Raw genomic sequence first — 17,687 nt, 5'->3', positions numbered from 1 at the left:
CATTTCACCACTTGACCTTCATCTGTGCTCCACAATTAACCTGTTTTATCACTTTTCACAACATGGTTGAATTAGGTCATATGAGGGTAGCAAGGTTTTTTGTCCAGAAAATAAACTACAGAACACATGCAATTTATAGGCATATTATAGCTCAGCAATCACCTACCTAATACCTTGTTGGGCTACCATTCACTTTTAACAGCCCCTATTTGCCTAGATGCTGACTCCCCTAGATGTCAGAAGAGATGATAGTTGCATGTCCATGTGCCTCGCTTCCTGTTCCAAAACATTTCACAGGTGTTCAATTGGATAGAGATCTGGAAAATTTGGAGGCCAATCAAGATGGTTGATATCTTCAACCCGTTCCTCGAACCACTTGGGCACAGTGTAGGCCCGATGAAACGACACATGGTCTTAGAAGATCCCATTTCTGTCTGGGAAAAAATGCAATACGGCAGGGTGCATTTTTTCTGGTAGCTCTCCTAAGAGCTACAGGTAGACCTCCCCAGTGAAACACTGGTCCACATGCAGCAGGGGTCATAATGCTCACCAACAATACATGCCCCACATTAAGCAACCACTACAACCTGCCTGGATAGTGGGTGCCATGCATGATGGGTCCATGGACTTATGTTGCTTGTGCCATGCATGGTATCTGTCTGTCACCATGTTGCACCAGGTATCCAGACCCATCAGCTCAGCACACTTGTGTCCAGTCCTCAAGGGTTCAACCTGTCTGTTGTTTACAGTGTTCAGCAGTAAGGAGAGGGTGGATCACGTGATGTGGAACCCCATACATCTGAATGTGCATTGAATCATCATTGGGGCACTGTATTGTGATGCAACTTAAACAATGGCCTATTCAAGGAGCTGCACCCTTTGCTCACCACAACCATCCACCTTGCATAACCCTTTGTTGGTGGGAGGTGGTTTGACCTATTCAACATCATTCTTTGTACACTTTCACTACAGTGGGCCACGAGCAACTGAGATGCACCATTTCCCTTATGGAAGTACTCGGTGCACAAGCTCCCACAACCTTGCCCCTTTGAAACTCTGTAATATCTTTACTACATCCAGAAACTGCTACTTTTACACTTTGACTAGCACAACCAGATGCAGACCACTTCTCTAGCATACAAAGCTGTTTAGCTTTTCATGCTGCAAACTGTGCAGCACAGTTCATTGTGGATGGGGTGATCACAGTTCAGTGATCATTGAATGTATGTGGCACAATATAGCCTAACTTACTTATTGTGTGCCTATAACAGTCACGTAATAACTTATTCGTGTTTGCCTTTTCCTAATTTTATATTTCACTGTTTTAGAAAAATTTAGCATTAGTAGAGGTATACGATGCAAGAAAGCAAGCTTATGCAGTATCAGCCAAAAAAAATCACCTCCAATTTCACCCCTCCATTCGTTCCAAATGCCTGTCCAGCTCAGCCTTAAATTTATTTAGGCTATCAACTTCCACACCAAAAGATGGAAGTCTGTTCTGCCAATCGACCACCCGCTGGCTAAAGGCAAACTTCCACACATCCATTCTACAACTGTCTTTCCTCAATTTTAATCTATGCCCCCTCAGGTTCTTAATCTGAGCAAGAGGAAGAATTCCATCAGCATTCGGCTTGCTCAACCCACTCAAGGCCTTATACACCTCAATCAGATCACTCTCCAGGCGCTGCAATTTGCAGAACATAAGCCTTTCTTGGTAAGAGCACTCCTTTGTTCCCTTCACCAATCTTGTTGCCCTTCATTGTACTCATTCTAACAACTCTACAATCTTCCTAAAATGAGGCCTCCACACCTGTACACAGTACTCTAGGTGTGGCCTGACCATTGCCTTGTACAATGGAATAATCATCTCCTCCCTGCTAGCAAAATTCCTATATTCCAAAAAATTCCAAAATTCCTATACAGGGTGTCTCAAAAATATTGGTACAAACGTTTAGGGGAGGTAGGTAACATCTAAAGGAATATGAATCGTATAGGAACCCATAACCAGAAACGTCACGGGAAAGTAGTAGTAGAGGCACAAGAAGCAAAAATGACACAAGACAGTAATTAGCAGCAAACATTTATTTGACATAATATTAACAATGGAGTATGAGATGAATGCATTTCATGATGTTACAACAGATGTTAGAAGGTTCCACCATGAGACGCGATGCATGCGTGACACCAACGCAGCATGGATTGGTGGACACGGTCAAACACACCTGGAGTTTCTTTGACAGTAGCATCAGCGCAGACAAGTCTCGCCACGAGATCCATTTCCGTCTCCACAGGCGATTCATACACGATAGATTTGAGGGCCCCCCCCACAGAAAGAAATCAAGGCTCGATAAATCAGGTGAGTGTGGGGGCCAGGCAGCGGGTCCATCACGGCCAATCCATCGACACCCAAAACGCCTGTTCAAATGGTCACGAACGTACCTTCCATAATGGGCAGGCACCCGTCATGTTGAAACCAAATGTTGTTTCTCACATTTGCTGGAACAGCGTAAAATAACCCTGGAAGAACTTGTTCAAGAAAGATCCGATATTTAGCGGAGTTCATGCGGGATGGTAACAGGTATGGTCTGACTAAACAGTCACTGACCATACCTGCCCACACATTTATTGCGAAGCTATGTTGTGCCACATGGGGGCAAACACTGTGTGGGCTGTCGTGAGCCCACACATGAGCCATGTGCTGATTGAATAAGCCTTCCCAAGTGAAATAAGCCTCATCCGTGACCAAAACATAGGCTGAAAAATTCAAGTCTTGAACACTTTCTTGGAGAAACCACTGCACAAAAGCCACACGTGCAGAATGATCTTGGGGGAGCAGTAACTGAATCCTTTGGAGATGAAAGGGGTGTAAGGAATTGTCATGCCAGACACGCTGTACACTGCAACGAGACACTCCTAAGGCAGAGGCAACGGCACGTGTGCTGGTAGCAGGATTATTCTGGACGGCATTCAACGCTTTCTTACATGGCACGAGTTTGCGTCGAACGTAGTCTGCCTGCACTACTCCTGTTACCTCTAAATGACCCATAATCGCACAAATTTTGATGCACACGTGCAAACAAACTGTGGTCCAGTACATGTCTGTGTTGGAAGCGTTCTCCATAAATTCGTTGAGCAGCTCGTCCAGTGCCCTCTGCTAATCCATACACTAGGTGCATATCTGCCAGCTCACAGTTCGTATATCGATGCATGCTCTTCGTGCGGCGACTACTGCTTGAATGAGTAAACCAGAAATTTTCCCTCTCACGACCTGATGAACAGCGCCGTCTACAGACTTACGGTGACGTTATGGGTTCCTATGCAATTCACATTCCTTTATATGTTACCTACCTCCCCCTAAACGTTTGTACCGACATTTTTGAGACACCCTGTATATCATTGACAAGACTACGTGACCTGCCCTGGCAGCCTGTCTGCACTGCTCAACAAACTTCATATTTGACTGCACAATTACTCCCAGGTCTAATTCACTTTCCACTTCCCTGAGTGTAGTACCACACAGTTGGTACGTTTCTCTTGGGTTATTGCTACCCATATGCAGCACTTTGCATTTGTCAATGTTAAACTTCAATTGCCACTTCTCAGCCCATTCGCCAAACTTATCTATATCCAGTTGGAGTAGCATACTCTCTTTACTGTTGTTAACAACCCTGCCAACCTTGGTATCATCTACAAACTTGAACATTAATCCTGATATACCTTCATCAATATCATTGATGAATACACAAAACAACAATGGGCCCAGCACTGAACCCTAATAACACTAATAACATTTGTCCACAGAGTAGTGTCCATTGATTACCACTCTGTTGTCTCCCACTCAACCATCCATTGTAGCAACTTACCCTTAATGCCATACCTCTCCAATTTGTACAGCAGTCTTCCATGTGCAACAGTATATGAAAAGATTTCCTGAAATCCAAGTATATGATATCAAAATTATTTTTATCATATACTTGGTTGGACAAGACCTCCCTTTAACAAACCCATGCTGTGTTTTAACTATTACTGCAGTCTTGTCTAGATAATCCTGCAATGCTTCTTTAACCACTGACTCCATTATTTTCTCCGGAACACAAGTTAACAGGTCTATAATTACTTGTCACCTTTTGAATGGTGATATATTTGTACACCTCCAGTCCATGGGGACCTCCCCTGAGTCCAAGGAAGCTCTCATAATTATGGCTAAGGGTTTGCTTCCTTTTCTGCCTCCTTTGATATATCTGGATGGATCCTGTCCACTCCAGGTGCCTTTCTTATATTTAACTTCAACAGTTTCTCCTCCACTTTGATCTCAGTTATTACAAAATCACTTAGTTCCCTGTTTGATAAACTTCTGGCACTCACCTCATTGAATAACTCATGTGTGAATGTAGATGCAAAATACTCATTCAGTTTATCAGTTACATGAGCATGATCATCAATAGTCAACCCATCTATGTTAAGTGGTCCAATCTGATTCATCCCTTTCCTTCTAGAGTTTACATAAGTAAAGAACTGTTTTATCTTAAAGAAGCTTATATCTGCCAAAGGCTTCTATATTACCTGATAATTTATGTGTATCCCATACATTTTTCTTCTCTGCCACGAGCCTCATTAAGTCATCTGACGTCCATTTAGGCCTGAATCTTGAACAGTACTTCTTAGTTGGAATGAAAAGTCGAGTCCATGGGGACTAAGCTTTTCTAGTAGCCTCCAAGATTAAGTCCCTGAAGGCTTCCCATTTAGAATTCAACGTTGGTAACAACATCAGTTGATCCCACTGCACAGAATTTAAAAACTGTCAAACACCTTTGCGAAAGCAAAAGCCTTTCCCTTTAGCCTCGATGGTAGTTACATCTTTAATTCCCATATCAGTTCATTGTGATCACTGCCACCCAGTGGTGTTTCCTTCATCTGCAAATTCTTAATGTATGAATAATCACTGCTGATAATCAGATCAAGAGTATTTCTTTCTCTCTCTCTCTGCTGTAGAAAACATTCATCCAAAAAAAAACCTTGCTAGTGTGCGAGTGACCAACCCACGAATTCCAGTCTGTCTCTGGGAAATTAAAATCCCCATTATAAGAATATTCCTATTTCTCTGCACAATTGCTCATTATACTCATCAGATTCATTAGGCCTATAACACACACCTACTCATTTTTGCTTTCGCAGTGCTTATATCACACCAAACAGACTCAACATTGCATTGTTCACCACCATCAATTGGATGCACTTCCTTAGATTTTGTTTCTTAACTAACAGCACAGTTTCTCCTCCCTTCCTGTCCATGTTGTACTCCCCAAATTCCAATTCTGCACTGCATATATCTGTGTGACACCACATCTCTGATATCCCAACAATATCTGCCTTTGATGTCTTGACTGGCACTTCAAGCTCATCAAAGTTATTAACTATACTCCTAGCATTGGTGTACATGCACCTGTTTCAACTTTAACATAACCCGTGTATTTTCTTGTTCCACTATGACTCTCAACAGTCCTGGAAATCTCCATTGCTTTTCTTTCCATGCTTCTGCTCATTCTAATAGAAGCAGTGCAAGAATCACTGTTGCCTCTGCCTGTGGCCACTGTTAACCTTTTAGTCTGCATATCCTCCCCAAGCTAGCAGTTTTCCAACGCATCTAACACTGCCTCGATAGCATCAGCAGATATTCTTGCACCCTTTCTATTTATGTGTACCCCATCCCTATAGAAGTAGTCTCTCCTATCAACAAGCAAAGACTAGGCTGAAAAAAAATTCTACCCCTTGAGCCTTGCACCATCTCTCCAGGGCAGAATTGATTGACAAGGCTCTCATCATATACTCCCTCCTATTGTGTCTGGGCAGAATTGCAGATACTTTCACATGCAACCCTAGCTCACTGCTTTTTTTTCAGCATTGACCTGTACTTGTTGAGTAAATCTACAGCTCTCTTAATGTCCTTAGTGCCAACATATACAATATCACCTTTTGTGCCCTTAAAAGATATCTGCTCTGCAACGTCATCAGCTTTTTCCCCTGGCAGACATACCCTGGTCCTGTTCCACCTATCCTTCTTGCATAGTATATTCCCCATCTCCCTCACAATAGAGTCACCAACAATTACTCTTTCTTTTGGGACCAGTGCATTCTGCCTTAGAGATTGCCTCTGTGTTGCCTGATGCACAGGAGTGATCTCTGCTGTTGAGCTGAGAGTTTGATGGGCTCCTCATTAATTTCTTCTAGGGCATTTACCCTACACCTCAAGCTCTCATAGAAACCCATCAGAATGCTGGGTTGATGCCTAATTTCTTGACACTCTAGGTATCTAGCACATCATGTCCTGTTTTAGTAAGTTCAGCAAACATTTCTCAAATTTTTTGAGACTGATGCGTTGGAGAATTGCCCCCTTTGTTTCTGCCACACGCCACAGCACTCTAGCTAGTTTGTGATCTTTGCTTCGCAGCTCTAGTCTGGGTCGTGATTTCCTTTTAAATACAGTTTAATTAACAATGGAATTTAATAAGATTAATAAATATTTTTGATCAATTAAAAATTCTATACCAAGCTAACAGATTCCTAATACAGTGCTTCATATTGCGTTATACCTTACGCTATCAGTTCGAGATATACGTTGTGCTATTTCTTATCGATTACAATATGGCAGCTAGTTCAACAATATTGGCGCCAACACTAGGAGTCGTAACTTTCAAGAATCACTAGTTAAATTCAAAATAAGAAGCTAACAAATACTCCTAAACCTATTTAATATCTTTGTAAAACACAATGTAGTATGTTAATTAACGAAGAATACAATAAAACTATCTAAATACTTATATAGTTTTATTGTATTCTTTTGGCTGCTGTAAAGGGATAACCCTTTACAGCAGCCAAAAATCCACAACTGTTCTCTTCCATGACCAGAGTGCCCTCCTTTTGTCAAGCCATTTCAATTTCATTGAAATTGGACTGTTAGAAATCCTTCAATTATTGCTTTTTCCATCCATCCACATGTAATAACTCCCAGCAGATGAATTTTTATATTTAGCTCTTTTAGAGACTGGTCAAGCTTTCCCCAATTTTGTAAAAATCAGAGCAATAGATGTTTGGCAGTTAGCTTTCTTTGTCCAGTGGATCAGTTTTTATAAGAGCTGCATTTAAAATGAATTGTTAATTTAAAATTTAAATTTAAAAAAATCTAAAATTAAATTTTAAAATTAAGATTTTAGAAAATCTAAATTTAAAAAAAAAATCAGACAAATAGAAATCCAGAGATTTTTTTATATATATCTCACATATGCTATCCATATATTGATATGGAGGAATGAGCAAGCAACACGGTGGATATATTGAAATGCAGTGCTATTGGTTTGTGCATATAATTTGCTTTTTATTTTGTTATGAATTACTGTTTGCTAATGTGTAAAGAATAATGAAATGTAACACTGCATACATTAACAAGTTTGTTTTGCTCTTATTCTGCTTGAGAATTTGTTCCTATCTGACAATCATTTTTGCACTTCAACTCTTTCCAACGTAATAGAGAAACTATCAAATATTATCCTGTTCTTCCATATGGTGAAAAATTGTCGGTGGGAATTTCATCTATGTTGATGGCTTATATTACTCATCCTGCAACAAATTCCATAGAAAAAGTTTGGACACCCAAGCAGTTATATTAAGAGAATGTGTTTTGGAATAAAAGCCTTCTAAATAAGCTTCTATCTTTTATAGTTTTGTTTTTTGTAATTTAGTCTTTTTTTCCTCCTGTAAAATCTAACCACAAATGCACAAGGCTGGGCAAATTATTTTTCACCAAAATTGTTATATTAAAATGAAAAATGATTGCACTGAAAATTACTTCAAAAGAACCATTGTTTGTTCAGATAAATTCTGTTACACTTTTTATATGTATAAGTAGTAATATTTGCTTATTTAACTTTATTTTAAAATCAATACTAAATAATATGGTGAAATACATGTAGAAAAAAAAAATTGTTCAGAAAGTAACATTGAAGCATATTTTATAAGAAACCACATATTCAGATTTAGTACAGTAGATAACTTATTATTTTAATATCAAGCACAAACTGATATATACCCAAATTTGCAATCATTTGTTTCCCCCCTGTAAAATGTTTGCTGAATGCTGTACTCTTCCTTTGAGGGGTTGGAGTATAGTCATGATTCATTCAGAAATGTGGAAAATATAGTAGAGCATACATGGGTTTTGAAAATAATTTATTGTACTGAATTTTTCTTCAAAACTATATCATTCAAACAAGATTTTGAAAGCATTGATAATAAGGTATAAATCAGCCAGCACCTACAACTATTTTCATTATGGCAAAAGTTTGTTAAAACAATATTCACTTTAGGTGAACATTACTTGGCCAAGGATCCCATCTAAATGCCGCAAGCAACGAATCTACATGAATGGAAGCCTCAGAGATATGAGATGTTCTGTTACCAAATCATTTCAGCAAGTTCTGTGGCATTTAAAGCCATCTGACTTTGATAGAGCTACGATGGCTGTTCAGGCCAGCATTTGGAAAAGCTGTTTGAAGATGAGCATCATGTCAAGCTGCTACAATCTTCACATCGTTCTTGAACCAAAGCCAATCACACATGGAACCAAAATCATTATTCAAGAATATACATTTAACTGCATGGATGATTTGGTGTTTCTTAAAATCCTGTTGCTGCTTGAGATGTGTATTGTGTGTTGAATGATTTGGAGTATTTCTCACAGTTGTTTTTGGTTTCTTTTTGTTTATAACTGGGTTTAGAGGGCTTTATCATTTTCAGTATTAAATTCCATGAAAACTCCTTCCAAATTAACATCTAACATTTCTGGGGAGATGCAAAGCTCTGAAGATGTGGATGGACCTTCTCCAGCTTCTTTGTCCAACTCCACCACATGCTGTAATTTTTACCTCTGTTGAAATAGCTTAGGTCTCTCCTTTGTACTCAATGGAGGTGGTTTTGCTGGTGGTCATTGTGATCGCATTTACAAATTGAGTTAATTATATTAACAGTGATTCTAATAAGCAAAAATAGGAGGAATATTATCCACAGGCTATAAAAGTAAAGATATAAAGCCCAGATTTACACTTTATCTTAACAATTAACAAAAATTAAATGATACGAGAAAATCTGAAGAATATTTTTCACAGGTTAACAAATAAAAAGGGAAAGCAAAAAAAGTCAATTACACCACATCACCAGGTAGCCACCCTTCCAATTACTAGCCATGCCTGATTTCAGTGATTGCACAAGAACCGGGAAATTTAGCCTCATACGATAGTTGGCTGTTCAGAGTGCTTATAATGCATTTACTTATGGCAATGGTCGCATTTTTGTTGGTTTTTTGTCAATTCATGAACGCAAGTTACTCCCATATCAAAACTGCCTAGAGCATGCCTAAAGAAATTTCACTTCAAAAAACTTCAGTCACCAACTGCAATTTTATTTATAAAATCAATTTAATGTAGATTAAAGACCAAGCATTCTTGAAAACTCCTAGACCCATTGGCTATCTGCACTAAATATGAACCACAGGTACCTGCCACACTGAAGCTCAGGTCATAATTTTTAAGAGAAGTGAAATTTAAAAAAACTGGATTGCTAATTTTTCAAACCAATTTTTTTGTAATTTTTTCCCAAATTGGGAGACAAGCTACCAACAAGAGACAAACAAGCTGTGCTTGCTTGGCTTTTGTTGGTAGCTTGGCTACCTTTACTATGAAGTCCTATAGTATTAAAAAAAACCCTCCCAAAATTGGTTAGATAAGATATTTGAAATTGAGTATAACATTTCACACTTGCCAGCCACATCATACCTTATCCCACACTCCACTTTAAAATCTTGTCCTTTATCTAAACCTTGGTTTTCCAATAAATGTGCTAAGGCTGTTCAGGAGAAGAATGTTGCATATCGTAATTGGCTTGTTTCTAATTCTTCAGTTTCATTTTCTGCCTACACCAAAGCTCGCAACAATTGTAAAGCAGTTATTAATCAGTTCTTTGAACAGGCTAAGAGTAGAAAAAGACAGCCTCCATAGCCGAATGGTCAGGAGCAGCAGTGCAGTAGCACACACTCTTTGAGTAGACCAGAGTTCAAGCCCCTGACTGCTGAATATGGTCGATTTTCCAACCCGCACTGGACCAGCGTGGCAGATTATGGTCCATTTCCCTCAGCATGAATTGTTGAGGAGGCTTCCATCCTGCAGTGAGTTGATAATGGCTGCACTTTACCTTTTTTTTTTTTTAGGAGTAAAAACTTGCTTCTTGCCCTAATGGTAGCCAAGCATTCTGGTCCCTTGCCAAAGCTATTGGCCACAACTTTTGCCCATCTCTGCTCCCACCTCTGTCCAAACCAGATGATTCTGTTGTCACTTCAGCCAAGGATAAAGCTGACCTGCTAGCATCACATTTTTCTTCCAACTCATATTAACGATCTTGGTAAAAACACCTCCCACCATGCTCCATTCAATGCCTCCTGTGGTCTTCCGTCAAAAGGATGTCGACGAATCTTGATGCTAAGAAAGCTCCAGGTTCCAATGGTATTTCTCCACTTGTTCTCAAAACCTGTGCTCCTGAACTTACTATTCTTTGCTGCCTTTTTTCACTTTCTTATTCCAAAGATGTTTTTCCTTCTGCTTGGAAATTTGCCCATATCCAGCCAGTTCCTAAAAAGGGTGACAAATCCCTCCCATCCAATTACTTCTACTCTTTCTAAAGTAATGGAGAAATCAATTAACCGTCAACTCTTAAACTACCTAGAAACCTTCCATCTGATCAACGATTGCCAGTATGGATTCTGTCAGTGTCGATCCACTGGTGATATTCTGGCTTATGTTACCCATTTATGGACTAATTCAATGGAAAGGTTCGGTGAAACACAAGTAGTTGCTCTTGACATCTCAAAGGCTTTTAATCATGTTTGGCATAAAGGTCTTCTAAACAAGCTTCCATCTTATGGTTTGCCAACTGATTTTAGTAATTGGTTATCCAGTTTTCTCTCTGATTGTTCACTGAGGGTGATGGTAGATGGCTGTCTTCTAACTTCACTAATGCCGGTGTCCCCCAAGGTTCAGTTCTTTCCCCCACTCTTTTCCTCTTGTATATCAATGACCTTCCATTGACTGGAAATCCTATCCATAGTTTTGCCGATGATAGTACATTGCATTCAACTTTCCATTTTGAGAAACCTTGTCCTGCTCAGTCAGCTTCAACTTCTTGAAAATCTGCTACCAATTCCTTAAATGCCGATCTTCAGGTAATTCTCCAGTGGGGCAAAGACAACTTAGTTGATTTCAACCCTTCTAAAACTCAGTCTTGTCTTATATCTCGCAAAAAGGATTCTTCTGCTCCTATGCTTATCTTTAGTGACACTCCGATTTCTAGGCAAAATGATATATATCTCTTGTGAATTACCCTGACTTCTAATCTCTCTTGGCACAAGCACATTAGAAATATTGCTTCCTCTGCATTTAAAAAACTTGGTTTTCTCTTTTGCTCTCGGCATTACTTTTCCAAACAGCTGCTCACTCTGTATAAATTGCAAATCCGCCCTGCCATGGAATATTGTTCCCACATCTGGGGTGGTGCCCCCAAAACCTCTCTCAAGCTTCTTGATTCCATTCAGAAGAGGGCAGTTAGATTAATTAATGATTCATCTCTAACAGAGTCTCTCCACTCGCTTTCTCATAGACTTACTGTTTCTGCTGCATGTCTCTTCTACAGATACTTCCACGGGCACTGTTCTTCTGAATTGGCTTCAATAATTCCCGCTCTCTCTTTCAAAACAGTCCAAACACATGCCGCCACCAGCCAACATCCATTTACTGTCCAACTTCAAACCCACAGAACCAACTTTTCATCTTCCTCATTTATTCATTCAACTGCTGTTTTCTGGAACAACCTTCCTTCATACGTATTTCCTGAAAATTACAATCTACAGAAGTTCAAGTGCAATGTCAACAAATATCTTCTTTCATCTTCTCAGCCTCCAACCCAAGCACAGTACTAAAGGTTCTAATACCTCTCATGTTTGGGGTTCACATAAAAAAAAAAAAAGTAAATGGATGGCCAGTGCTCAAAACAGAAGGAACTGGAAAGTTGCTGGAGAGGCCTTCATCCTGCAGTGGATTGAAAATGGCTGATGATGATGAATTCAATCTTCTCAGTAAAAATCTTTCCAGCTCAAGTTTCAGGTGTGACAGCTGTTGAAGGTGGTAAGGTTCATCTTCAAAATTGGTTTTTCCAAATTTAAATTCATTGAACCAATTGAAAACTGTTCTAATTGATGGTGCTTAATCCCCTAAACCATTTACTACATTTCTTGGTATTCTTTAATGGCTAAATTAAGTTTTAAAGTCATAGTACATGAACTGTGACAATCTCCAATTTTGGCTTATGCAATCTGTAAAAAGCACCTTTTTAACAAAATCCTCCCCTCCAGCAGTAACTATTTGAAGGAGTTTGATGAAACTTTGCATTAGGTTGCTGAAAAAGTTTGAGTGAACCTTTTATCTGGGCAGAAGTTAAACATGAGAACCCAAATTTTGAAGGTAAGGGATTTGAAACTGCCATTTTTCAACTAGTGTGGAGAGGACAGTGCATATATGCACTGTTACCAATGAGAGCTTTTCCAATGGAGTTATAGATACTAACAAACTATACATAGTTTTTAGCATATGAGAATAATTTAGAAAAAAATGGAATCTAATATAAAATAATGGAAGTGAGTAATAAACTCAAATATTAAAGAGGACATGAGGATACTAGGAAAAACTATAAACAGATCATGCGAGATTTTCCTTTCCTTACCCCCAATGATTTTGGTTGGGAGGAAGATTTCTATTAAATTAATCACTCGAGTACATGTCTCCTCTCTTTTGGGAAGTTGTCCAATGTGTTTTCCTAGAACTAACAGTGACTGAACAGCTTAAGTGGATAGCTGTTGGTAGCAATTTATTTTCATGGTGTTTTCCCAATTTTAATTGCCAAATTAAAGTGTTTAATGAAGCAGTTGTCTTACCTTAATTTCATTAATTTCATTTTAACTTAAATTTACAGATTTTTTACTGCATTCAAAAAAGTTGAAAATTTCAAAGAAATAAGGGACATTAGTGTGAGAAACAGCTGTTGAAGCTTATTTTTAGCAGAAAGAATTAAACTCCTTAAAGCTTATTTTTATTATTAATTCTTGATTACAAAGAAATCACTTATGGAGGATGATACATGGACGGTACGTGTAAGGCAGTTTGGGACAACAAGGTGAAAGCTTTCAATAATTAACTTTTTTTTTACAGTACATAAACATATCATTAACAGTGTTGGTCCTCTGAATTTTGTAAAGATTTTACCAACTTTACAATTACATAAACATTTAGGGTAAAACCTGAAATGACTTAGTTTTGTTAATTGAACCATTATACTTCTCAAACACTAATAAGCAAAACAAAGCTATAATGGCTATCTGGAATGCAAGCCACATCTGCTCAAATACTGAAGTAAAGTTAACCAAACATTGAGCATCAATTGATCATATTAATCATCTTTCACAATAAATGTAAAGCCATTTTCTTTAAGACGATCAATCAGTGATGTCCTTCTGAATGCTGCTCCAGGAGTAATCACACCTCCCCTAAATAAAAAAAAAAATACGCATCAATTTAAGAAAATATTTAACTAAATTATAAATGCCCTTTGAGGTCAGGAATAAAATATATTTTTGTAGTTGATAACCAAACAAAAAAAAAAAAAAGAGATACTGGAATTACACATAAGCTAGGAGTAAGGAAGCTAAAGTGATTTCAAGGAGCAGTGACCAAACAGACACCATATGAATAATCTTATTTTTGACTAACAGAAAAAGTTGCATGATTTGGCCTTACTAATACTGAAGCTTGAAGTATAACAAGCATGCAAATTTTAATATAAAAATCCACCACTATACACAGAATGGAGTAATTAAAAGAAACAGGAAAGCTCCCAAGATGTCAGAGATGACAGTTTCCTTTGACATAAAATTATCACTAATTCATCTGTAATGCTACTAAATAACACTGACTCAAATCCTTTATGATAAAATAAAAATACTGATCATATTACTGTATATTAAAACAAAATAAATGTTGTATAACAAGAATAAAATATATAAAATTAAAAGCGATAAGTTGTTTAAAACCACTAACACAGGAGCTTTCAGCAGCAGCGGCCACTATCAGCTGTAGTGGTTGCAGGATGACCGACAATCTATACGTACCACATGCATCTCAGCAGGTCTGCAACATGAACATTATCACAAATAGACTATGCAGAAAATTGACAATTTCAAAGTGAAACTCCAGAAAAATCAGCAAGTTGATGTCTCCTTACAAGTCTAAACCTGTCAAAGATTGAGGTTGTATATCACAAAAAGAATGTGAGAAAAAATAAAGTGCTAATGCATTTAACTCCAGAGAGCTACTAGGATCTTCCAGTGGTTGAAGGAAGAATGCAATGTTTTGTTAACCCATCAATAGCTAGTTTGATTATCTGTAGCCCTTCCCTTACAGTATTAACCAGTAGCAAACACATTCCTGACCAGCAAAGCAACTGAAATTGTAAAAACACACACACACAAACAAACAGCACCACTAGTGAAAATACAGTATCTAATTATATTTCAAACTGCAAATAATAAAGCAGCCTTGTAACTTAAAACTGATCAACCTGATATTTTCATTTTAAGAGAAAGAACCAATACTGGATGTGGTACTGGATGGGAAGCACAGCAGGTAGTAAGGCCAAAGTGCAGGAAATACCAAAGTCTGATATACTGAGGATGTGATGTGATAATATAAAAATTAGATCAAATTAGATTAGAAAAGGCTATTATTATTAGCATGTGATACAAGGAAACAAGCTAACACAGCATTAGAAAACTTGCTCATTACCTGTCCATCCCCTCTAAAATTTTTTCTTATTCTTTAAACTTATTCAAACTACCCACTTCCACTATATACTAGAAAGTTTGTAGTATTTCCAACAATCAGCTACTTGCTGATAATGTATAAACTGATCAACCTGAAATAAAATTTTCACATCCATCTTGGAACCATTCTTCAATTTAAATTTATGCCCCATTATGAGTATTGTCTGAACAAGGATAAGAATGCCATCAACATTTAGCTTACCCAATTCATTCAAAGCCTTAAGTACCTCAAATCAGATCTAACTGCAGGTGTCTAGTTTCCAGATGCTGCAAATTGCAAAACCAAAGTCTTGCTTGGTAAGAATACCTTTTGTTTCCCTCACTAAATCTCACTGACCTTTCCTGCAAGAATTTCAACTCATCTAGATCCTTACTAAAAGGAGGCTTCCAGATTTGTATGCAGTACTCAAGATGTGGTGTAAACTATTGCCTTATAGAACAGGATAATCACCTTGTCCCTTCTGGAAAAATCTCCCATATATCATTGAGAAAACCCCATAAGTTGTCCTAGCAGCCCATCTGCATTATACAAAGCCTCAGATCTGTTTCATTACCTAATATCTTGAACGTGGCACCACAGTTGGTACATTAAGCTGGAATTATTGCTACACATGTGCAGTACACCTTCATTTGTTGATATTAAACTTCATTTGCCACTTCTCAACCCATCTGCCTAATTTTTCTAGATGTCAGACTTAAATTCATGCAAACAGCCAAAAATAAAAGATGAGTCATGCACAAAGGTAACAAAACTAAAAGCTTAAATTGTGAACCAAATAAACAGATACTTAAATATAAGTGTCTTCCAGACATGAAAAACTTAGGATCAGTGAGACTGCCTCTGCTATTTCCATGAAGTTAACAACTGTGCTATAAATTTAGAGAAAGTAGTGACAAGGCAAAAGTGCAAGAAGCAGCAAATACTAAAAATGTGGCACAATCATGTGCTAACTTGAGTAAAGATAGGAATTAGGTTAATCTGGAAGAGTAATAAAGAAATGGAATATGGCACAAAATGACAATGTAGACTCCACACACAGTAACAAAGACTAATTTTTCAAAGAAAGATAAAATCCCAAAAAAACCACAATAATTTACAAAAATGGAGGGGGGGGCAGGGTTGAGTTTTCACTTCTGGAATTTTCTTCCAGTCACTGCTCTATTACTGCATTTCAATATATACATATGGGTTTTTAATTTTCTGTGTATGGTTATTTTTATTCAGTTCACAATTTTTTTAAACTCAGTTCTGTTACCTTTGCATATGATATACAGTAGGGTCCCACACAGTGGGTTAGTTCCAAACCCTGCCACAAAGTGGAACAGCCTTTTTTCACTTGCAAATGCATATAAAAGTCTAATAACATGTTTACACTATCATATGCTATAAACAGACTGAATAACAATAAAATGGCACCAACACCTTTCTCAGTCTGTTGCTGAGCAAGTCATGCCAGAAAACTCGAAAAAGTGCTGAACATAATGAACATGGATATAATTGAAAACCGCCGTACTGTACAGGAAGTTCCTGGGTTTACCGTTTTTTTTCAAATATCAACAATTGAAAATATGAACATTAATTGCAATAAATAAATGCTAAACATTCATAAATACAGCATTTAAAACCAAACCATGCACATAGCTATACAATACACTACTGTGCATGCATTTATTTGTTCAAGCAGATAAGGAGGGCCAACTCTTAAAGCATTTTGGAAAAATGCTCCATATTTTAGATGCAATCAAAATAACAAAATTACAGAAAAGCATGGTGTTTGGAATAAACTTCATTTTATTGATAATTTTGAAGGATTTCAGGAACCAGCAGAGATCGTACAAAATGAAATAGAAGCAATCATTAATATTACTAACCAATTGCAGTTTGAGGTTTCTACAACTAACATCACTTATCTGCATCAAACACATAATGGAGTGCTCACAAATCAAGATCTTGAAATGGCAAAATGTGAAGATTTAACAGCTGAAACTCCTATTCATTCCTTAATTTCAAGGGGCTTGACACAGAAAAAGCAAACGAGATTTTCAAGCCACAAGGTTCAAATTTCAAGAACAGATTTTAAAAAATGCTTACGCATGCTATCGTGAAATTTCTAAAGAAAAAAGCCCGTCTTGGAAACCCACAACTCTTGAAGCATTTCCAAAAAAGAAAACTACACCTTGTGGGTTCAACAAACCAAGCCAACAATGAGTGAAGAACCATCAAGTGTGCACTTAGTCGACGATGAATAAACATTTGTTAACATAAGTTTTATTATAATTTGCTTGATTTTAAAGGATGTTTTAATTTCTTCGGATAAATGAATCTTTGTTTAAGCATAAACTATTGTTTTGTTGACCTTTATTTAACATTACTATAATGAAATTTCACTTGAACATACAACCCCTATTTTTAACATTAGGTCTATGTGAAAAAAAAAAAAAAATTCTCACTTTCCAAGCTCACGCTAGGAACAAATTAACTCGTAAAGTCTGGAACTACTGATTACCAAAGTTTTACTCTGTGCTTGTGCTATTTCATCAAGTGTGACATAACTTGTCTTTTCTAGTCTAGTATATATTTTTATAGTATAAAAAAAAAGCTACGATGCTCAATATGGCCTACGTTGTATTTCAAGTGTGCTAGAAGAATAAGAAATTTACTGCAATATGATACATAGAACACTTCCTTATGACTCTCCAGAAATTAAAATTAATTTAA

The 17,687-nt window shown here is 37.5% G+C and overlaps 1 protein-coding gene across 1 annotated transcript in view; it reads right to left on the bottom strand.

Moving 5' to 3' along the window:
• Positions 1–13,182: 13,182 nt before the first annotated feature.
• Positions 13,183–17,687, bottom strand: part of LOC150085034 (saccharopine dehydrogenase-like oxidoreductase) — an 85,885-nt gene continuing 81,380 nt past the window's right edge. The window contains exon 12 of the mRNA XM_090376744.1: positions 13,183–13,636. Within this exon, the coding sequence (XP_090232870.1) occupies positions 13,540–13,636 (97 nt within the window). The 3' untranslated portion in view covers positions 13,183–13,539. The remainder of the gene's footprint in view (positions 13,637–17,687) is intronic.

This window comes from Mastigoproctus giganteus, chromosome 6 (assembly GCF_048544385.1).
Source record: "Mastigoproctus giganteus isolate SK-2022 chromosome 6, ASM4854438v1, whole genome shotgun sequence".
NCBI lineage: Eukaryota > Metazoa > Arthropoda > Arachnida > Uropygi > Thelyphonidae > Mastigoproctus > Mastigoproctus giganteus.
Note: the sequence above shows the minus strand (reverse complement) of the source record. Positions and strands in the feature narration are given on the sequence as shown.